This window comes from Pseudoliparis swirei, chromosome 9 (assembly GCF_029220125.1).
Source record: "Pseudoliparis swirei isolate HS2019 ecotype Mariana Trench chromosome 9, NWPU_hadal_v1, whole genome shotgun sequence".
Taxonomy (NCBI): domain Eukaryota; kingdom Metazoa; phylum Chordata; class Actinopteri; order Perciformes; family Liparidae; genus Pseudoliparis; species Pseudoliparis swirei.
The window spans coordinates 11440116-11464303 of record NC_079396.1 but is presented as its reverse complement, the minus strand read 5'-3'; the positions used below and the strand labels follow the sequence as shown (position 1 = coordinate 11464303).

The 24188-nt window shown below is 42.8% G+C and overlaps 1 protein-coding gene across 24 annotated transcripts in view; it reads left to right on the top strand.

The window, feature by feature from the left end:
* The first annotated feature begins 439 nt into the window (after positions 1 to 439).
* Positions 440 to 24188, top strand: part of kif1b (kinesin family member 1B) — a 60271-nt gene continuing 36522 nt past the window's right edge. For all 24 annotated transcript variants that reach the window (XM_056423556.1, XM_056423554.1, XM_056423555.1 and 21 more), the window contains exons 1-4: positions 440 to 680; positions 1901 to 2039; positions 22670 to 22746; positions 22954 to 23133. In XM_056423556.1, the coding sequence (XP_056279531.1) occupies positions 1934 to 2039; positions 22670 to 22746; positions 22954 to 23133 (363 nt within the window). In that variant the 5' untranslated portion in view covers positions 440 to 680; positions 1901 to 1933. The remainder of the gene's footprint in view (positions 681 to 1900; positions 2040 to 22669; positions 22747 to 22953; positions 23134 to 24188) is intronic.

Sequence of the window (24188 nt, the reverse complement as noted above, 5' to 3'; positions counted from 1 at the left end):
ATTAAAGTTAATTGCGCCCAAACAGAAAAAAAATATTTGCGGATGTGATTTTCATACAGACTATATTTAAATACGATCAGTCCTACATTCATGGCACTTATGTAGATACATTAAAAAATGTAGAACAGGATAGAAGTTTAGAAGATGCCTTTTGAGGTGTGGGATGAGCCTCGCTAGGGGGCGCTCTTTGCGGTGACCCCGGGTGTTGCGGTGACCGCGCTGTGGGGAGCGGTTGGTAGAAATCCTGCAGTGTGGCGTCACGGCAGAAAGAAAAGAGACCACGCCCACTCTCTTTACCCTTCCGATTCCGAGCCTCGCCATTGGCTCTGCGGCACATTAGTCACCGCGTCGCCCTCTGGATTGGTTCGCCCGGCTGTCAGTCAGCGCTGCGGAGAGGGAGTTGACGTAATCTGCGATCCATCAATTCTTTTCGCTTGTGTGCAGATAGGCGTCCGCCTCGTCCCTCGACTGGAAAATAAACTCGCCGAGGAGCCGCTGATTTCAGGTCCATCTGGTGGAGGATACCGCTATAATGGGTGTTTTTCACCAAACGGGACTTTATAACAGTTTTCGTGCTCGCGGATTTTAAATAATAAAAAAACAACACATCTTGACACTCGCTAGCGCACGGTAGTTCTCGCCACTCTCCTATGGTGTTGTCTCGGTGACAGTCTTCAAACGTGAGTAACAACAGTATGATTTAATTTATATTGTCAATGTTTGTGGTGCACGAGGCTGTAATACCAGATGCATTGGAGCTGGTGAGCAGCTCGCGTTAATTACAGACTGTCAGGTTCTTTGGACCGCTATGGATCATAGTCCAGTTTTATACTCTAACATTATACCATTATCTGTTAATATAGCGTCATATATATATCTCTACACACAGTATGTGTCTACGGCTGGACACTTATCCTCCAGACAGACACCGGAGGTGGGTTAGTTCCGTCTCGTGCCGGAGAGGGAAGTCAAATCTGTTCACGTTTCGTTGCGCGAGCGTGCAATAAAATATAACACTTATGCGACCTTTTGAAACTGTGAACCCGTCTGGATGAAATGTTTAAATCCTGACCCTCTCTAGTGTAAACATGGTGTGGAGGCTGCTGGAATAAGGAGGCAGCTCCTCCCTGCGAGGCTCCACAACACACACACACACACACACACGCGCGCGCGCACACAGACACACACAGCAGCAGCGGCGAGGGATTAGCCGACTTCCAACATCGGACAATCTCGTATTTTAAAAACGGGAAATGAAGCCCTCTGTCTGCCTGCACGTGATGACCAGCGGCGGGGAGACGGGCCCAGCCCGCTGCCCCACTGTGACCCGCACACACCGGTGGGGGGAGGGGGGGGGGGGTCATGGGCGTATGCGTTAGCAAGTATGGCTGACTGCAAGGACATGGAAAAAACACGAGTTATTTAGCCAATGTAGTCCCGGCGCGCGGGATGTATAGCTTTAACTGGCAGAGACATAAGACACATTGCAAAGTTGTGTTTTTATAATAACACTATGATGTATATGCAGCCCAATTCTTGCACGCAATATTCATATTTTCAAAAGGCATATTTTTTTCCGTCTATTTATAAATGTAATGCATTGCCTTTCATCCTTTTTATTGGACTGTTATGAGTGCTTGGCTGCTGTTTACAAAATATGAAAGGCCTTTAGTGGTTTTGGTCGGCCATATTTGCTGTTATGACTGGAAATTGGGAAGGGGGTGGGGGTGGGGGGGACTTTCATTGTGACTGGGCGTTATGTGATAATGGGTTGTGCATTTTGGCATTCTGGCAGTATTAAGAACAACAACAAGGAAACTAACTCAGCCCTGTTTAATTTATTTAATTCCAGATGTTCTTTTTACCAATGCAAACATCACTTTCTCTGTGTTTCGTTTAGGATTTCACCGGGAGACCGTCCTAAACCACAAACATGTCTGGGGCTTCTGTAAAAGTCATTGTTCGAGTCCGGCCCTTCAACTCCAGGGAGACGGGCAAGGACTCAAAATGTATCATTCAGATGCAAGGAAAAACTACATGTAAGTAGCCCACGGGCATGCACTGGACGATGCACACACACACAGCCCAACACGGTGTCTTGAGTCCGCAGGCCGGTCGGCTTCGGGGAACTTTGGTATATCACATGAACTCCCGTGGTCTTCCTTCAGGGCTCTGAGCTGAGAGCAGGAGAATGAGCAAACTGAATAGTGGACGGTTGGGGACAAACAGCCTGAAAGAGAATAAAAGGCTTACAGAGGGACATTACTCCTCCTCCTCCTCCTCCTCCGAAGGGGCCTGCTGCATGCCTCCGGAGTCTCTGTGTGAGAAACGCTGAGTTGGTTCATACTGGGGACTCGGGGGTCGCCACTGGCCCGACCCCCTAATGCCTTCAATTCATCAAGGCTCTATCACAGTGCTTTAGAAAGGATATGTCTTTCACTTTGTAGTTCATGATTATGTTATCTCATGATCTACACAAACAGTTGTAAAGCACTTTTAAGGCATGCATAAAGCTTATTGACAGAAGTTAATCATTTACAATATGTACTGCTTTTTATTTTGCTGGGGTTTAAGTTTAAGTTACGATAGCCTTCTGGACATTAAGGAAAGTTTTAGCTAATTTCTCTGATTGTTTTATTGCCAATTGAAACGATTGAAAATTGAAATACACACCAAAATGAAATGTATTAGTCTGAAAATGTGTACTTCAAAAAGTGTCACATGTTAAAATTGAATTATTATGCACATTGACTCAATAATTGCATAACTTTCCATGAATCCCTTGAACATCTAAGTAAATGTGTTATAATGCCCTACATCACTGCTATTGTTGAGTCTCTGATGATATTGTGAAGGTTCGACTTGAATGTGGTTTGTACTCGAGTGATTCAACATGCTTTTGACTATGAGTCATCAGATACTGTGTGCTAGCTGCGCCTTTACTCATGGTTGTGCTGTATGTCTCCTTTTAATGGACGGAGGAACACAACTCCTTTTCACAAGTATGGAAACATTTAATGACCTAGTAGTAACAAGACGGCATGTGATGCCAGAAACCGGTTTTGTTCAGCAGGTTCTCTTATTTGCCTTGAGCTCTGTCTGTCAGTCTTACCGGGCCCATTAGACTAAGCCTTTATGAATCTTCCATAAGATCAAGTGTCCCTACCACTTGCCCTTTATCTCTCACACTCCACCAAAGAGAAGCTTTGTGTCAAATCCCCGGTACTTCCACTACATATCCTTGGGTTTTCATTATGCCAATGTCACTCGGAGGTGCTGGAGGGTGACTCGCGGTTTGTAGCAGAACTGCAGTGGAAAATGCAGAGTTTTGGGGGGTTAGTGAGTGCGAGCGAGGGAGAGGAGGAGGCTGCAGTACTGCCGACTCTACCTCCTATCACATGGGCAGGTTGCAGAAAGGGAGGCTGGCAGGCAGCCATACATTCATCATTGCAGATGGTATGCTGAGGATGGTTTCTTATTTGGGTTCTGGGAGGTCGAATGCTACCCGGTGGCTCAAAAGCCCACAGCCAAACAACCTTTCTGAAATGGGAAACTACACTATTGAACCGTGTGTTTTGGAGGTGGTCATGGTTTTTACAATGTTTTAATGGAAGGTAATATACTGTATTAGAATTATGGGATGTAATTAGTTTTTGGGGTATTTTGACAAGTGAGTCATTTATTTTACTCAGTAATATGATTTTTGGTTTTCCAGATGAGTGTAATGTTCTAATTATTTATGTAAACAAATATAAACGCATTGTCCAAAAACAAATGTACTTGATTATTTTTGCCCCCATCGATGGCAGTGTATCTGTGACTCATCACAACTACATGTCGTAGTCCACAAAACATCTGTCTATTGAATATCAAATACTCCCCAATAGGCCTAAAAGGTGGCTATAAAATGTTGCTCGATTGGTTGCTGTTTACTTCGCTCCAATTCATATTAGTAATAACAATGGGATTCCGCTTTGACAACTTTTCCCAGCAGAATTTATTTGACAGTATCCATGGAAACGTCTCAAACCACCTTTGTACATTAATCCACTTCAAATATTTGTTTCAGATTTGAGTGTTTTAGTATGTCACACAGTTTTAATCAGAAGCAGGTGCGACCGTGCGCGCCGACCACAGTGTAGGTGATGCCTTTGTGTGTCTATTATTTCACGGTGTCTTTGGTGATGGCGGATATTTTCATGCCTCATAGAAATGTGATTTTTATGAAGTTGTTTGGTCAGCTTGGAGGTGTTCGTCAGATGTGTGGGGGCTGTGAAACTCCCCTTATTGTTGCGAGTCACTCAAGGGCGTATGTGTCGGTCTGCGTCTCTGTCAACAACACAGAGAAAGAGAGCAGGATATGCTGTCAACCCCTCTCTCTCTCTCTCCTCTCTCTCCTCTCCCTCGTTCACCATGCATGGACGGTTGTCAAGGATCGGATGCCGGCAGAGGGGCAGCACATTGATTATCCAGTGTGCAGAAAATGTGTCCAAGGCCTCTGCAGTCAGGCTGGAAAACAAGTAAAGGCCTCTCTCAGTCGAAGCTCTTAAATATACCAGAGCTAATGTAATTATGAAGGGGTGATGCGATCGGGTGTTGCATTAGTTTGCGTTGGTGCTCCAAATGTGGAATAACGTAGCCTGCCTTCAACGGGGCTCTGATGTGTTCTCGACAGCCGTCTCTGTCTAGTTATGTAACCCAAGTGTTCCCCCCTCAGCCGCTTATAAGATGGTTGGTAGATCGGTGCACAAGAGAAAGAGATCAGATATGTTGGACCATTACATTGACTTTAGTGAAACAAACCTCCAATCAGATCAGATTATTTCCCACATTCTAATGACGTTTTACGTGAAGGGAGATGATTGCCTTTTCAAAGGCTACCAGCCTGGCCTCTCCACGTTTTCAAGAACGTGGTGAATGTTGCACAATATCAATATCATCCCCTCAGTAAACTAATTGACAAATTGAAAGAACGAACAGAAGGTCAACATATCAATTAACCTTCACCTTTCAGGTAAGATTTTGCTGAGTGTCCTCTCAGAATGAGCTAAGTGGGCGGTGACCTTACAAAAACCCTGCAGGGAGAAATCCGCTCAGCTCTAGTGTCAGTTACACACAAGAGGACAGGAGGCCACCATCACAGCAGAAAGGAGCCCATATCATATGAATGAATCGTGAACATTGAGGAGAACCAGAGGGAGGGTAGGGAGGGGGGGTATAGGATTTGGAGCATGGTTTTGGTTGAAGGATGGACATCCTGCTACTGAACCCTTTGCAGACAGGGCCGATTGACCTGATTAGGACTAGAATAATCCACAGGCTTGCCTCAGGTCGCCACGCCCTGCTGCCGTAATCCCGGTGACCCTTGTTGGTGTACACGCGGCCACTCAGGGTGTTACATTCCTCATCGCCTCATGCTGAGATTGTTGTGGAGTATTATGATGTGTCAAACTGGAGGTCCCGTGCTCGATATAAAATGAGAATCTGAATCCGATAGATATGTTTAACAATATTTAATGGCAAGAAGTCTAAGCAGTAAATTGAAGCTACGATCGTAGGGCCGACCGGAATATTACGCCACAGACTAACAGCAAAGTAGCTGATAGGGAACTGTCTTGTAACCTTCCGACCGTCTTGAGAACGAACTCACCCTTTCCACCTGTATTTATTAGTAAGGGCAACCACACCTCTTAATCCTAAAAGTTAGTTCCATTGGTCAGTTCAGCATGCTACACTCGAGTTGGCTTACAGCCAGGTCATGAACAGGTAATAAACCAGGTCATAAAATAGCCGGGTCAAACGTCATGATCCCGCGACCAATATTACTTCCGGTCAGCTGTGTGATGAAAGTTCCCTTTCACAATAAAAGTCCCACATGTCACTCTCCTGCTTCAAGCAACGTCACGGACTTCAACCGGCTTCCAACTCATGTGTCAACATTGAAACAATAAACTAACTTTCATTCTCATGCGGCATACATATAATCATAAACACACATACAATTATAAACATTACTTCTGCCATTGACATATACATAGAGTTGACATTACCCCTATGCTTCATAACACATCAACAACAATATCAATATTCTCCCTAATATTTCCAATGATAATATCTTGCTATATGTATTAATTTAAAGCACAAACGTTCCCTTTGTACATGTGCAAAGTCAAAAGGACCTATTACAACTTAACAGGAGCGACGCGCGTTTTGGCAACATGCACGACTTGCTTACACCCTCCAGACTGACCTCGTCATGAGGAGGGAGGACAGACAGATGTCTGTGATCCGCTCGTTCTGTGTCTCAGGACTTTCGGGCCAGAGGTGCATATGCATGTTGTGCAAGTCGTCCAGTTTCCAGGACACGCTGCTGTAACACCTACCAGCAACAGAAGAATGACTTGAGGCCCGGACCACACTGCCTGTGTGAGCAGACAGCACTTTTCCTTCATTGATATTGGGAGCATGTGGAAGTTCTGTGACACTTTTCCACAACAATAATAAGGAGGAGATTATAATCTTAGAAGTCAGAGCGCGATGAATTGTATCTCTTGCACCTATTGCTGCCATTTCCTCTGTGGTCCTTTTCTCTGCTGCAGCACATTTGTTTGTGTTCTGCTAAAAACCCACGTTGAATGACAAGTTGTTAGGTCTGGTTGAAGGTTGACTGCCTTCTTCAAGGTGTGTGTCTGGATGGAATATGAGGTTTTCTATGATCAGATCCTGTTATGAAAGTTTTTTCATCTTATTTGCATAAGTAAAAAAGTATTAAACCGAATCGCATGAAATTTGGTGGGATGATTGGTTATTATCCGGGGACCATTTGATTAGATTTTGGGATCGATCGGGTCAAAGGTCAAGGTCAAGGTCATGAAAAGGTCAACATCTTCTTTTTACCAATTGGCATGCAAATAATGCCAACATTTTCATAATTCAATGCCCAATCTTGTGATATGCGAAGGTATGCGCTCTACCGAGTGCCCATTCTAGTTAATAAGTGTTTTGAAATGAAAAAGAAACCACAATTACACATGAAGGGATGGGCTGAATGTCTATGGGTCAAAAGGGCAAAGTGATAAATGCCTTCTGTCACTAAATTGTGGTTTCAGCTTTGTACCAAGACAGTTGTGGTTTTCTTTTCACCACTTATGTTAACTATTCAACCTGTTTTTGCTTTTGTTCTCATCTTCTGCCCATTTTTAAACATACGTCCCGTTGCCGCTTTGCTTGTGTAAGGTTCTGTTCTGTGTGTACTCTGTGTCTTCTCTGTGTCTCCTCTGTCTCCTTGATTGTGTCATTCCCTGCACCTGCCCTCAGCCACTCTCGTCTCGTTAATGTCTCATGTCATACACCTGTTTCCATGTCGTACACCTGTTTTCCCCCCTATATATTGTGCCACTCTTTCCCTTGTCTGTGGCTGGATTGTTGTCTTTTTTCCATCGTCCTGTGTTTACCTGATCCTGCCTGTTTCGACCCTGCCTGCCTGCCCTGAACCCCGATTCTCTGCCTGCCCCTCTTTGGACTTTGTTGTTTTTTGTCTGGAAACGTTTGCCTCATTAAAGAGCGCCTTTTTGTTTATTTACACCGACTCCTCGATTCCTCTGCACATGAGCTCCTGCACCTCGCTACCTGTGACGTCGGCGTGACAGCTTGAGTGCTGCATCAATTTTACTTGTCAAACTGCAAATCAAACTGTTCTTACTTAGTCTGTTAACACATTTTAATTATCTTTAATTATGGCCTTAAAATCTGTAGAAACATGTATAGTTGAAACAGTGAGATGTCACCCTCATGCTGTATAACTGAATGTGGTGAATTTCTCCCCTGTTAATGTCATAGGGCCCGAGGTTAGGTAGAGCTAGATATCTTTCAAAGAAAAGTATTATTAGTTACGAAAAGCTGGAAAATCCCTGAATCTTGTGATCTCATGAGTTTTGGCTTGTCACATTATTTGCTTACGTACAATGAAGATATTTTCTATCAGATCTTTGGGCCAATCGGCTCTGCCTAAGTCCTGCCCTTTTAAATTCTAGTTACAGGGGAGCAAACTTGGAACCTGACCGAACCGTGGTCAACTTCCCTGCTTCCTGTAATATTTAGTAATGCTACCTCTGTTCATGCAGTGCATTGTGTATAGTCTAACCTTGAAGTAACTTCAGGGAACCATCACAATGTTATTTTTATTCTGGCAGTCCCTGTACACAAAAGCGTTTGTGTTTCAGAGCACCAGAGTCCCTTTAGAAAACTTCTCATTTCACCACAGCAGGGTCTGACCGTCTGCCCTCCAGCAGGCCCGGCAATACGACCCGGGCTCCCAGCAGCGTGGTGTGAGTGTTGGCGCTAAGTGGCAACTGGCAGAGCAGCAAGGCGAAGCTCTGTTCCTGGCAGGAGGATATGGAGAGCTGCTGCCAGGCTCTACACCTCCTGGGTCTGTCTGCGGTGGGCCGGTCGCTGTCAGAGGCTCCGCTGGAGTCTGAGCTGATGAACCTGATGATTTCGTCTGATTTTGCCGGGACGTGACCCCTTCGGTGTTATTTATTTCGATATACACTTCGAAAACATGTGATATTGTTTCTTTTTGTCCAGTTTGTCTGTTCTTGCAACAGTAACCAAGGGGGCCTAGACTTGGGACCGGTCAGTTGGTTTGGCACTGCTCGGCTCCAAAGGGTTTGTTTCTCATGACAGGAGCAATGTGTAGAATCGACTTGCATCTAGTGGTGAAGTTGCAGATTGCATCCAACTGAATACTTCAACACTTCCAAGCGTGCCGGTTAACTATGTTGGCCTTCAAGTAACAATGAAATATAGGTGTTTGGTTTGTCCATTCTGGACTACTGTAGAAACATGGTGGTGCAACTCTGGGAAGAGGACCCACTCTGTATGTGGATATAACAGGCTTATTCTAAGCTTACAAAAACACATTGATTCTTAGTTTCAGGGGATTATATACTAATGAAAACATAGTTATGGATTATATTCCATTTCTGTGAATCAAATCTTCTTAAATCCTTTACGCTGTTCCCTTAAGGCAACGTTCCGGGCTGTGCAGGACAAAGAACGATCTTAACTGGTTGAAATGTTGCCTTAAAAGAGAAAGAGAGTGAAACCAGTTGGAGCCGAACTGTGTGCAGACCTCCTTTCACCTCGTCTTTTTTAGCCCACTTTTCATTCCTGCCTGTGATGGGGTTGAGTGGAAACTGTGGCAGTCGTTTGCAGAAACTGTGGAATCAGAGGGGAGGATGGGATTGGAGTCTCGTCGAGGGGGGATGGGTGACGCAAACGCAGCCACAGCAAAGTTGTGCACGAGCGCTATTCACGTGTAGGACAGCGTACGCCAGCATCACATGGAGTCGCCCAGATGGAGGTGATGATGATGGTGATGATGATGATGATGATTGCAGTCAATATGACTGCAGGTTAAGAAATTGTATTAATGCAGTTGACCTAAGACAAAAGAACAGGCCAAGCTATTATATTTGCATCTGTCAATGTGTCGTCATCAAATGTCTCGCCTCATTATTTTTTTAAACGCACCCACCAATGGTATCCGATCATTATTATAGTTTAAACTTAACTGTTTCCCTTGTTTTAGTACTTTTTTAGAGGCAACTGCCACCAAAAAAAAAAGTCCTAATTGCAGATCACCAGATAAGCATTTAATAACTTGTGATTTCATGTTTTTAGTGAAAGAGATATGTGAATGGTTGAATTTTTTATTTATTTTCTCAGCATTGAACCCTTCAGAAAAACTGTTCAATATTTATGCTCATAGGTTGGTGTTCCAAGGGGGCTTTGGTTGGGTGTTGGTATTCAGAGCACAGAAATGCATTAATGTTATTAATATTACAAGAGATAAAAGGCCAACCACTTGCCTTCCCTCACAGAACAAAGTGGAACAACACAAAGCTGAATTAGTCTGCTGAAATGCAGTTCAGACAAATCCTGAAATGTGTCCCAGTTTTACAGCAGCACCCAATCATTTGAAGGGTTTCAGAGATTGTCAGTATAACAAAAGGGTCACCAGCTGTTTTTTGTGCATGGAGGAGGGGGATTTAGGAGTGTGTGTGTGTGTGTGTGTGTGTGGGTGGCTATGGGTGTCCTGTACATCCACATGTACCAGGAACATGGTCGGTATGGTCACTGCCTGATTTAGTTTCAGAACAGGGTCTGACACAACCACTTAAATTAGACTTCCTAATTGAGTTACTTATTAATCTATGACGCTCGGAGCTCAGAGCGATCCACATCATCATCATATGTCAATGTTTCTGGTGATGCAATCAGACGATGGTGTCTTTATTTGATAGTTTTGTTTCTCCTGCCTACTCTTTGGTTAATTCAATTCAATTCAGTTTATTTGTATAGCCCAATTTCACAAATTACAAATTTGTCTCTGAGTGCTTTACAATCTGAACACATAGACATCCCTGTCCCAAAACCTCACATCGGATCAGGAAAAACTCCCAAATAACCCTTCAGGAGCAAAAAAGGGAAGAAACCTTCAGGAGAGCAACAGAGGAGGATCCCTCTCCAGGATGGACAGAACAATATATGTCATGTGTACAGAAGGACAGATTTAAAACACATTCAATGAATATGACAGAGTGTATGAATAGTTCATAGTAGGCATAGTAGGCATATTCCATAATGGCCTAAGTTGGGTGAAATGGCTGGACTTGCCCACATTCTAGAGAGTGAATGTGTGTTTAGTGTTTGTGCCCTGCCGACGCGGCTCTTTTCCCAGACCATATTGTTTGGTTTGCTCCCACAGTCTGAGGCTGAATTCAGAGACACACTGGAGAGTTTTGCAGTCCAGGCACGGGGAGCTTGGTGGTGGGCATGATGTTAACTTAGTATTATTCATGAGTAATAAGTCGGGATATGGCATTATATTAATTTTGAAACCTCAATTAATAGAAGAGGAGTCTGATAATCTGGTTCGCTACTGGAATCCTCTATTGCTCCAAAATGGAGCCATTTCATGCCACTGTTTGAATACAGTGAGGCTAATTGAATACACGCAAATACAATTTCGAGAACGTTCCGTCCTCCAAAGAGAAAATGCCGGATAAAAGGAGTTAGTCATCTGACATTAACTTGAGGCACCAGTGCTCATCCATCATGTTCTCTGTTTTCACAGAACACGCTAAACACAATGCAGCGTCTTTCTTTTTTTAAATTATAATTTTATTTAATTTAAAGATGAACCGTGGACAAAAAGATGTGTGGTCCGTGTGCCAGAGCTGGATTCATGATGTCATGGTGCTTACATAATGCCAGAGAGCATTTAAAGCGAGACATCGGTCTCTGAGTTGAGTTAGTTGAGGAAATCCAGGTCACCGCTCTGTAAAATGGGCGCCTGTTGTGAGCAGTGAATGTAAGGGCCTCTGTCTTCCACTCGTCTGCACAACCGTGTCTGCACTGTGGTCTACACACTGCCGGGATCACATGATTGATCTGCATGCGGTTTGAAACACTGTTTAATCATGAGTTAGGATTTTTTTTTAAAGATTCAGCTGTTTTCAATTAAGAGATTACAATTTTAATACACAGCCAGGGTTCTATAGCGTATTTCTTGTCAAGACTTTCACCTCTCTATAAATATAATACCTATAATTTAACCAATGTCTAATATGTATGACTTTAAAGTCATAGATTACAATTATTTCTTTCTTTATGTGATCTATTAACTATTATTATCCTTCTTTCCCCTCTTCTTTTTCTCTTTTTTCTTGGAGTGAGCACCATTTGATGTGTGTGGTTCTGTCAGTGTGTTGTACCTGAATATCTTGTGTACCAAGATAACATACAGCTGAAAAATGGACAAAGAAAGTAAACCTGAAAATGCATGTTTTTACGTCGTTTAAAAAATTAGATAAAAGGTGAGTTAAAAAAACAAAAGTTATAGATTGTTGGAATCAGCTCTTCTCTTGTGGCAGAGAAGTGTCATTACTGCTCTATTGTAGGACTTATTTTGTGGCATCTCTATAGTGTGAGTGCTATTATTTCATTATTACTTTTACTTGTAATGTTGATGAGCAAAGGTGAGCTGGGAAGATAAATCTGTTCCGCATTTATACGACAGATATCAAAGCTGTGGTAGTAATGCTTTATGTTTAATCTCTTTCAGTTGTTTTCGGTGTTTTGACGCGGGGCTGTTTGAGGTATTTATCCATAGTTGTCGTACAGAGTATCTACGTTAGATGGCCTCTCTTCTTGCTGTTGCCCTTCTCCACATCAGCTGACCAGCAGTCTGCTTCTCCAAGCAGTCTGCGTGGTAATACACTGACTATGGATAAGTAGGCAACCTCATACAACCCCACTTAAAAACACCCTCTAAACGTACTATCCCTGTCATCCAGCACATTCACACACTTTCCTAAAGTTCATTATCAAAAGGTTGACACAGGCAAGTTTGAGTTGTCAATAAATTAAGTGCTATTTTTAAACTGGGAAATGGCAGACACTTCTAAAGCTGTGGCGGTATTGCTATAGCTATCCATGACACAGGATGTGTTTGGAAAGCCCCTGATCTTTTGTGTCAGCACCTGCACAGAGGGGAACATCCTTGTTGGACCTGATCCATGAGAATCATTGCCCCTTTGAGCTGTGAAAACAGCTGAAAACCCTGACGAAGGATCCTGTATCATTTCATTAATGTTAACATTGAGGTGACAACAGTATATTTCTTCATCAGACGCGTTGGTGGACGTGTCCTCCAGACTTTGGTTCGACACACGAGGGATTAGGGATGGGTATCGTTTGGGTTTTTTCCGATACCGGTGCTAAACCGGTACTTTTAAAACGATACCGGTGCCTAAACGGTGCCTGAACCGATACTTTTTTTTAAAAATGCACAATGAGGACATTAAAAACCTCTTCGGCCATATTCCCTGTAGAAGCCGTTATCATGGAGCACTGACACACAACGGATATCAGACTGTTAACATACACAATATATGTTCTCCATTATATGATGTGTTATGTATTGTCATGTGCAGACTTTATAGGGTTAATCCTGTCACTGTGTTGATGGGCAAAGAGAACAACCAATCAGAGGGACTGAAGATGACACGTGACAAATAAAGTTTTGCTTCTGACAGCGAGAGTTACACTGAAACAAAGTGACGCCCCACGGTCTTTATTCCTCCGTCATTATATTCCCGGTAACACCGGGTATCCAGCCGGGACCGCTGGACATCAACACATCTGCTAGCAGACTGTCACGCTCGTAGCTCGTAGCTAGCGCTACGAGCTAACGCTAGCTACGAGCTAGCTTAAGCATGGTTATAATGGCTAATTTGTTATTTCTTGGCCTACTTTTATGAATGCAAGACTTGCAATCAACGATACGGTACTAATCTGAGTTAAGGCTGCTCGTCATCATCGGTCTCCACGTGTTCAGGGGGACCGGTGACGGTCTCCCCATCGCGCCCAGCCTGACGCTGGTGTGCTCCACACGGGCTCACGCCGTCACACACGGCGCATGCCTCCGCTGTCAAAGTTAAATATGAGAGGCTCGTGACCTGCTGACAGGGCAGAGTCACCAGAGAAGTTCACAACAATAGTTTTTTTCAATTTCAATCGGCTCAGGCACCGGAAAGAAGCACCGAAATGTGCGTTGCGTTTCGGTCCGGGTAATACCGGTTGTATTGGAACCGGTACCATATTGGCACCGGGTTTCGGTACCCAACCCTACGAGGGATAGGCATTACTTGAAAGCTATTGGCATGTAACTTGATTATTTCAGCTCTGATTTCATCCCAGTTCTGGGTGCGTTGTGGGTTTAACCCCCCCATGTCATCACCTGAGAGGGTGCCCGATATCCCTCTCGCTCTCTTTGTTGTAGTCCTGTGTTTGTTTAGCTTCTGAATGGAGTCCTGCTGGCTTGGCATCTTTCCTCTGTCTGGCTTCTAGAAGCTTCTCTTTAGTCTCTGTCATCCTGAACTCTGAGTCTGCGTGAGCAGCCCCGGCTATCTGTGGCGCTGGGCTGGGAGCAATGTATGATTTGGCGACCAGTTCGATGGAAAGGTTGGGTGGCGGAAATCTGTCCATTCCTTCCTGTCACTGACAGTCTGTCGGCATGCAAAGCACTAGCAGCCATCTGCTGCTGTATAAATAGACAGTAGTCAAATCTGGAACAGCTGGCACATAGGCCAGGACAGCGCTTCCCTCTGCTTTCTAGCTAGAAAGGCAACCCCACCAAAAGCCATTCAATGTATTTCCTTTTATATATATATATATATATATATAGATGAAGTTCTTTATTTTCTTTTTATTCTTTTAATATTGCTGATTAAAGAAAACTCAAATATCCTATCTCTAAATATTAGAATATCATGAAAAAGTATACTAGTAGGGTATTAAACAAATCACTTGAATTGTCTAATTAACTCGAAACACCTGCAAGGGTTTCCTGAGCCTTGACAAACACTCAGCTGTTATAAATCTTTTTTTTAACTTGGTCTGAGGAAATATTAAAATTTTATGAGATAGGATTTTAGAGTTTTCTTAAGCTGTAAGCCATAATCAGCAATATTAAAAGATAAAAGTTTTTAATTGCATTACAGAAAATAAAGAACTTCATCACAATATTCTAATTTTCTGAGACAGTCCTGTATATATATATATATATATATACTTTGTGGCATGTTAAAAGCAAATGACACTTAAACTTTAATGTGAAGCACATTTGGCTATTTTTTTATTTTTATTTTCTGAGGAATTTTGATTTCTTAATGCCATTTTAGCAAGAAAAAACATTTTCTTAATTGGCGTAAGAGATGTGAAGAAATCCCAAAACCAAATATATGTGCCTTTTAATGCTCTCCAATGAAATAGTGTTTTTTTATTTTCACTGCTCTGTCCCTCTGGATATGTTCTGTGGTGGGAAAAGAAAGTTGCTGACCAGCTGCATATTTCCTGCCAAAGTCGGATATAATTAAATAACCAACATTATTCATTGCACGGAGAAACAGTTTCTGAATTATTTTCAAAAATACTAAAATAACTAATTTTCTAAAAATGTATTTTAAAATAAAATATTTTTTCAATGCTATCAATTGCTTTTAATTTGCAGCTAACATTTAGCTGACTTCAGTTACTTTACAATAGAATATTGAGTTTCTTTTTTCTAAACGTAGGGATCACATGGAGAGGGGGAAGGGGGGAAGGCATTGTGAAAAGGGTCATTGTGATAGTGGGGACTGGGAACATAAAGCCTTGTCATCATAGATTACCTAATGTGTTGTGCGGGCTCTGTCGACAATTGCAATACCCTTCATTCAGTGTTTTGTTCTGGTGTCTTCCTGTGCTCCCCCCCCCCCCATGTCTCTCACCCGGTAGAAAGAGAAAAAGGACGTGATCAGCCTTTGAGTAGAAAAAAAAGTGTTTGTAGGAACTCGGTGCCTTCCTTTACTGTGACACGTTTTACTCTGATTTAGTGGCTCATCTAATGGAACGATGACGCAAGAGCCTGTCATTAAAAGAAAGGGAAAGAAAAGCTTGTTGGTCTGAGTTGAAGACGGTAATATGGATTTTGGTGTAAAGGGTCACATCTTCTGGCTCAAAGAACTCACCTGCCTTTTGGCAGGAGTACTTGGCATTGGTATTTAATTGCTGTATAGATACTTTTTAATGGAAGGCCACGGGGCATCGATCTGCCTGACGAGACGTGAAAGTGCACCAGAGGGGTGATCGAGAACCCGCATGTTTTTTTCTGTTTTGGAGACGTCGTATGTTCTGTGTTGTGGCTGCGACGAGCTCAGCTGTTTGTCAAATGAGCACAGCAGTGCTCAGACGCTACTTTTAGCTCTCGGCTTTGAGCTGCGTCCAGTGACAACTCTATCACCTGTGCTGCAGCCCTGGCAACGGAGCCATCACACACTCTTCCAAAAGCACTGGAGACAACACGCAGAGCATTTCTGTGGCCACGTCAGAACGCGCCCCATCCAGTCTTAATGCTCTTTATTTAAGACTGAAGGACCGTGTTACTGCGGCTTTGCTCATGTCAACAGTCGCTTTGCTTCCCCACTCATGCAGACTGTGACCCAAGTGTGTATTTGCCATGTATGGAGATCCAGAACGTTAGAGCAGTGATGGTACTGATTTATCTTGACGTGGTAATGGGACAGGACACACCAAAGGTGAAGTTTTATGTTGGTGTGTCACCCCAAATGTAATGAACGCAAAACAACACGCTCAAATTTAAGTGCTCACGGTTAGGGTAGCTCTGGTGCTGCAAACAACTCTTTTGGTGGAATATGGCAGTCTGCAATCCTGTGAGTGAATACTATTTATGGAATAATGTTCTTCAGAAGGGAACCATTCCACCAAACTGCTGACCATATGCACACAGACCGGTGATGCTATTACAATTTCTCAGTCTTGCTTAAAGAAGCACACATTGCAATTACAACTCTGCTCAGATATCATTTCCCCGAATTCCTGGGTACTCACCCAGTTGGTTTTCCTTTCATATTTAAGTGTTTATTTAATGCCCTTAACTCTTGGTCAGAAAACTAGAAAAGCACTATACAAGTACAGACCATTTACCATTTACATCGATCAGCTCAAACTTAGAGCTAGAAGATCCTTCGAGGGTTACTGGAAGGGAGAGGCAGTTCCTTCAGCCATTTTATACCCTGTTTATCTTCCAGTCTCAGGTGAATGTGTCAAGCTTTTAGTCCCCATCTGGTGTTCAGAGACCTCCCAACAACCTAATTACCGCAGGGTATCTTTGCTTTCCTGGACAGATTATAGGCCCCATGTTGAACACTGGAACACAAAATGTCTGCTGGCTGCAACCAGCTGAGGGATGTTCTTTAGAGAGCAGGATGTGGTTAGTTAACTCCACCCTGCCTTGAAAGGGATAGCTCCTATGGAGTGCCAGCATCACATCGGCCCTGTATTTTGTGGAAGAGAAACTGAAAATGCAAAACTTTGGCATTTTGGAAGAATATACATTTGAACTGCCCTCACATGGCCCCTGCATGTTGGCTTCTGAAGGAATTCCTCTAGAACCGTGTCTCCTAATTAGTCTCCCGCAGAGATTTGCATGACATCCCTTTCTGTAATTGAAGTGTGGTGTTGTTTGATAGCCTGAAGGTGAAACCGGTACCATAAAAGTCTTTTTTGTGGCTCTAATGTAGAGTTTCTGCCTGTGGATCTTAGGGATGCACCGATCTGATCGACGCCGATCCATATCGGCCGATATTCCCATTATCGGTTTTGATCGGCGTTATCAAAACGGCCGATCAGATGACGTAACATCTGCGAGAACTATCAGACGTTTCAATCGCGGCGCACCGCAACGGAGACGATGCGCCCGGCGAGGGCCGCAGAGTGAGAGGTCCACGAGGGGATCCTCACGCGGCGTCCCCGTCCCCCGAGTTGAATCTCTGGGTCGACTCAGCCGACACTCACATGTCTGAGCCCCTATAGACTGATGCTGACGGTAAACGCATTCGATCGGGAGCGCACGAGGGTTTTGATAAAGTTAGCGGAAGGATTTAAGTGACAACATCCGGTTTTGCAAAGTTAGCGAAAAGAACCACGTGAAACAACATCCGTTTATCAAAATAAGATGTCGACAAATCATACACTAGCATATAAAAGTAAACAATGAACTGATTTTGTATCATTATAGATCTTTTCTGAGATTTAGCTTAAATTATGCAACATTAAAACATTTTTACTGTACCAAGGAAGAGTTTATACAAATAAGTCAGACTTTTGTATGTTAAAAAAAGTCCTGTATATAGATTTCCCCAAGAGTTCCAGGAAATGAATAATGCAGATGTGTTCCATACATATCTGAAATCCCCTACAATAGCAATCAAACAATTTTAATGTATCAATTAGGACATTTTTCAAAGTAAAAGTCCTAAATGTTGAAAGAAATCGGTAATTTCTTTAATGTTTGAGTTGCTTTATATATGTATTTCCTCATAGTCCGAGGCAATAATGCTACACAATAAATAGAATGCTTCAATCGACACCGTGATCGGTGATCGGTATTATCGGATCGGCAGATACTGATTTCGGTGATCGGTGATCGGTGATCGGCACCAAAAACCTGATCGGTGCATCTCTAGTGGATCTTCAGTTTCGGGTTACCAGGTACATCGGCTGCAGCCAATCCTTCTGTTCCGCCAAGAATAATGCCTTGGGATTTATAAATGATGAAATGCTTTAAATACTTCACTATAATATTCCTGTTTTTAAATGTTCCATTTACAAAGTATTTAAACGGTCTGTGTGTCTTAAAAGTTGGTTCTGCAATTGTTTATAGAGTCTGACATGATAAGGAGCTTAATGTCTTAGTTACAATCCTAAAGCTTCTCACACTTTGCCTTTTGCGTGCTGCAGGATTTTTAAAGGATTGAAATCCTGAAATCAGTTTAATGGATAAGTGTATTTAACCACAAACCTGCATTTAACTTGTTCTGTTTCTCCAGAGAATGGTGACTGCTCGAGGCGAGAAACAGAACTCAGTGTGCCGCATCCTCCCCTTCTGTGCCAAGCTGAGGTTGTTATGGCAACCAGAACTTGGTCCTCTACCTGTTGCCATGGTTGAGAGACAGAGTAGTGATGACGTTTATTCGGCAGCAGACTGCGTCTGCCTTTTTTAAGTCAAGGAAGTGACTCTGATGGGAATATTTACTATAAATGGATCATGGACAGTCATAGAAAAAGTAACATTTCAATGAGGAATTCCTTCATGTATCAGTGCTGCTTTTAGATTATGGTTGTAAGTACGGTGGACAGACTGATATTCAGTTGAGACAAAGTAGGGCAGTCATGCTAGAAGATATAAAGTATGAGATTAATTTACTCAATCTCAGGTGGAGCGGATACAATTCCCTTAATTCTGTTTGGCTGCAACAGTTTGACAGATATGTGATGACGCTATCGTTGCATAGACCTTGAGAGACGTCATCATTTAATACAAGTAATTATAAATTAGAATGCACACACATGCCCCGTCCTTGGTCTACCCACTTATAGACTCTTACACGAGAGCGCCACTTGGATGACGCACTGGCAGGACCTCATGGGTGGAGCAGCTATCTGTTCCGAGAGCAATGGAGTGGGCAATCGAATGAGACGTCCACATGCCACGTCGTGAGCATGATTCACCTTTTTAGGATTTGAGCAGATTCCCACACGCCACTCCCCTCGGGTACACGTTTACACCGAAACATCCACCCGGTTCACCGCTCAGAGCCCATGAGCAAATGGGGAAAGTGACAGAATCGGGGATTAGAAAACTAACATCATTTCTTGTCTTGCGAGAACACAGCTGTGATTCCCAGTAAGGCCAGTCTGTCATGGGCATCCAACCGTCTGAAGTCCCCACATGTGGCACTGCCGTCATATTTCCCTTTTTGCTGCTTTGTTAAACCCATTCGTTAGCACTGAATTTGGCTGGCACTGAATGACTCTGAATTGGACTGTAGATTGTTCCAGGAAAAGGCTATAGGGACCCTGGTAACTTAAAGCCCCCTTCATTTCTTCATGCCCTAGCTCCAATTGCTAATTGGAGACAGGTCAAAGGTGAAATTGGGCTTTATTTAGCCACCTGTTTTGCTGTATCCTCTTGCAGTTCCCAATATGGAAGCTATTGCTCCGCAATCGCAGCGTAACCTTTTTGAAGGCTGTTTCAAATAATGCATTGTTCTTACCTGTGCTAGATTGTTTCAGTGCAATGGAAGTTACTTTCATCATCACATATTTATCATTATGCAGTTAGTGTTCTGGTTTCTGAGGACACGCTGTGCTTTTCTGTCAGCATGTGACCTGTGGAGGGTGATATACAATCCCTGTCTCTCCACATCTCCTGAATTATTGATAAGTGTGCTGAAATCCTCTGAACACATGAGGCACTCTGCCTGGGACATCTTGATGCCGAAGCCTCTCGAGCAACCTTGTATTGAGGAGCCAGACCTGGCTTTAATTTGCGCATTAGCAAAGGGCAGAATTTGCATTAAGCAGAGCTAATTGCTATTTTGTGGTACACACTTGAGATTTGCTTTGAAATAGTGAAAAAAGAAGAAGTTTATTTTGTTCTTAATATGCAAATTCACAGTTTTTCCTTTCCTTTCCCTCTATCTTTTGGTTTCTATGGTTTCTCTGTTTTGGATTGTTGCTCGGTCCCTGAACACACCTATCAGTCTCTCAAACCCTCTTTTCAGTCGCCTTTTCTCTCCCTCCGCTTCACCTTCCCCCTCTTTATTGACGTTGGAGGTATGCGTTGGTCTGTGTAGCCTGTGTGAACGCTCTGCACTGACCCTGATGCAAGCCAGCTTTAGTCAATAAAAGTGCACTTTGTTTAAGACCGAGGTTTGAGGCACAACTGGGAGAAAGAGATCTACAAATATCCTGCTGTAATTTCTTAATCTCCTTTTCTCTCTGTCACATATCCAGTGGAGAGTGTGGAAAGCTTGAACACAAGTCCCGGGGGTAGTAGCGAGCATGGTTGAGAGGGATGACATGCCAGGCATGGCTGCAGATTCTTCCTCATTAAGAAATGTCTGTGTGGCCATAGGGAATGGTGGGGTAGAGCAGAAATACTGTGTCAGTGGCAGGTGCAGGGCTCCAGACTAACTTTTTTAACTAGGAGCACAGTCGCTCCTAACTTAAAATGTTAGGGGCGCAAGCAGAAAATTTAGGGGCGCACTTTTTCCTGGGTCAAAATGGGTCTTGGGTGCTCCCAAAAAATTTTTTCTATTCATGCAGTCGAGCTATTGAGTGCGTGATCAGCAGCTGGCCGCTCGGTCCATTCACGCACCTCACTGTTGTGTATTGATCAGACAAGACACGCTTATCAACTCCAGTGTTTCCGATCACTGAAATCAGTATCTGCCGATCACCGATAATACCGATCACTGAAATCAGTATCTGCCGATCCGATAATACCAATCACCGATCACGGTGTTGATTGAAGCATTCTATTTATTGTGTAGCATTATTGCCTAGGACTATGAGGAAATACATATATAAAGCAACTCAAACATTAAAGAAATTACCGATTTCTTTAAACATTTAGGACTTTACTTTGAAAAATGTCCTAATTGATACATTAAAATAGTTTGATTGCTATTGTAGGGATTTCAGATATGTATGGAACACATCTGCATTATTCATTTCCTGGAACTCTTGGGAAATCTATATACAGGACTTTTCTTAACATACAAAAGACTGACTAATTTTATAAACTCTTCCTTGGTCCAGTAAAAATGTTTTAATGTTAGCATAATTTAAGCTAAATCTCAGAAACTATCTATAAAGATACATCAGTTCATTGTTTACTTTTATATGTTAGTGTATGATTTGTCGACATTTTATTTTGATAAACGGATGTTGTTTCACGTGGTTCTTTCCGCTAACTTTGCAAAACCGGATGTTGTCACTTAAATCCTTCCGCTAACTTTATCAAAACCCTCGCGCGCTCCAGATCGAATGCGTTTACCGTGAGCATCAGTCTGTAGGGGCAGACATGTGAGAGTCGGCTGAGTCGACCCAGAGATTCAACTCGGGGGACGGGGACGCCGCTCGGTGGTGAGGATCCCCTCTGACCTCTCACTCTGCGGCCCTCGCCCTCGTTGCGTCTCCGCTGCGGTGCGCCTCTTTTCACACATTAGCCCCCCCCCTCTCACACACAGGCCAGCCTTCTTCTTCTTCGGTTTTCGTCTCCTTTCTTCTTCTTCTGGAGTTAATGTCGGTTAGCAAACCAGTCATTCAGGCATTACCGCTAACTATAGTGGGCTGAAGTGTAGAACAAGTTTGTAAGCAACAAAAATATTTAATAACAAAAAAAAGAAATCTGCTAATTTACTGGTCGCGCATGCGCGAGTTGATGAAAAATTTACTCGCACTGTGTCTAATTTTAGGCGCAAAATGCGACCATTTGGTCGCAGACTGGAGCCCTGCAGGTGGTATAATGAGAATAGGCTGCCTGTGTTATTTAAACTTTGTATTGTATTTTGTTGTATCATTGCATTGATTACACAAAGACACTGATTACAGATGGCGTGTTTGGAAAAGGTTGACACAGATGCAGTTCTTTAAAAAAAGCTATTATCTAATAATCCATTACCTAGTCATGTGAATTTCAGTTCCACATATAAGATGTAACATGTTGTGTTTTGTTGCTCAAGGCTCAGAAGAATTATATACCTAATCTATTTAAATGAGGGATGAGAGTTTGGTAAAATGTTGAAGTTTAAGAAGCATTTTATTCAAACGACCTTCCTAACTAGTCAAAGAGTGAGATTAAGTGAGTTGGAAAGCAACAGAAAGTGTATCTGCCAGAACAACAACACAAAAAACTAAACTGAAACGTTCATCTGATTTGATGCTCAACTAGAATTTGAAAATATATATTAATTAGACGCAAAGGCAACCAGCTTACAAATATACTTCAAGGCCTGGATAAAACTTGTGTTTAATGACTAGCTGGTTAAAGATCTCCTGCCATAATTAAAAGTATTGCAAAGAAGCAACTTTTGCTGGATACAACGTTTTGGTTGAAAGGATTGAATCGAAATCTTAGTTTCATCTGAAGGCCTACCTTCAGATGAAACAGCAAGACCATGGGAGTAATTCTTGTCTCTTATTCAAACCAGACGTCATCAACCACATTACTAATTGTGTTCTTTCCCCACAGCTATCCTTAACCCCAAATTCCCAAAGGAACCAGCAAAGGCCTTCAGTTTTGATTACTCCTACTGGTCACACACTACGGTGAGTTTGAGCATCTTCTCTGCCCCATAGTTCAGTCTAATGACATATATATGTGTATATATGAATGTATAAACATTTATATAAATATATATATATGCATGTATGAATATGTGTGTATATATATATATATATATATAATTAGTCATGTTGAAATATCACAAGTGTATTAAATTCTACACATTTAAATCCTCTCTGTCTTTCTCACAGCCGGAGGACTCGAGCTTTGCTTCACAGAACCTTGTGTACAATGACATTGGCAAGGAAATGCTGGCACATGCATTCGAGGGCTACAATGTCTGCATCTTTGCCTATGGCCAGACAGGATCGGGCAAATCCTACACCATGATGGGCAGGCAGGAGGAGGGGCAGGAGGGCATCATTCCCATGGTTTGTGGTCTACAATACATCTTTCTGATTTGAATCGCAGAGATTACGAGACTTTGCACACAGTATTTCTGAGTAATGTGTAATGCAAACTGACTTAGATCGCTCAATTATTGAACATAACTCATAGGTCACAGTCTTGGTCACTTTCTGTAATACAAAAATAGTTTTTATAAGATATTCTTCAGACATAATGTCATAATTTGAAACCAAATTGATCCAGCACAGAAATGTGTAACTTTATGGTACCTTTACTTACCTTGCATTAAAGCCCCATTATGTAGTTTTTCCCTTTTAGCGCCCCCTTCAGTTTGAGGTATTTAACGTTTACTTCAGTGTCGTAAATACCCAGTTACGATAGACGCAGCCTCGCATACACTTGTATTGAGTTGGGATCATGTGTTGTCCTGTATTATAATTATTATTATTATTATTGTTATTATTTGTACGTGTCACGGGTTATAAAAGGTGACGAGGGGGAGGTGACGCAAGTTTTTTTTTGTTTGGAGCGCGCTGACAGGCGGCGGTCTTGTGAGCGGACTCAGAACGGCAGCAATCCGGCGACTGTTTCTATTTTGGATTTATACCAACGGGCGGGATAACTAATACGAAGACTGCGCAGGAACACTGTGAACTGGGCCCAGCACCTACCGGACTAGGGTGAAGTAGCGCGCGGATTGAACGCGGCGCCTCGCCACGTTTCCGCCTGGTCGGTCAGCTGTTTGCCGGCTTTTGGCGGGAGGGGGGGTGTGTGCGCGTGCAGTCATTTACTTTTGTTTTGGGGGACTGCAAAGACTTTGGGGACTGTCGGGATCCGGGGATTATACTTCGTTTTGAGTGGGTTTGATTGTTTGTAGTGTATGTTCATTTTGGGGGCTTGCAGATGCATTGAATTTGATTTAATATAATAACATTTGGGTTTCCGCATATCGACTGTGTGTTTTTCTTTTACGACCATTTGAGCAGAGAGTTAACACCAGAACTCGCAGATCCGCCCATTCCCTTTTTTTTTTGCGTATTGTACCTTTTCCCCTTGATTGAGTTGCTAAGGGCGAATT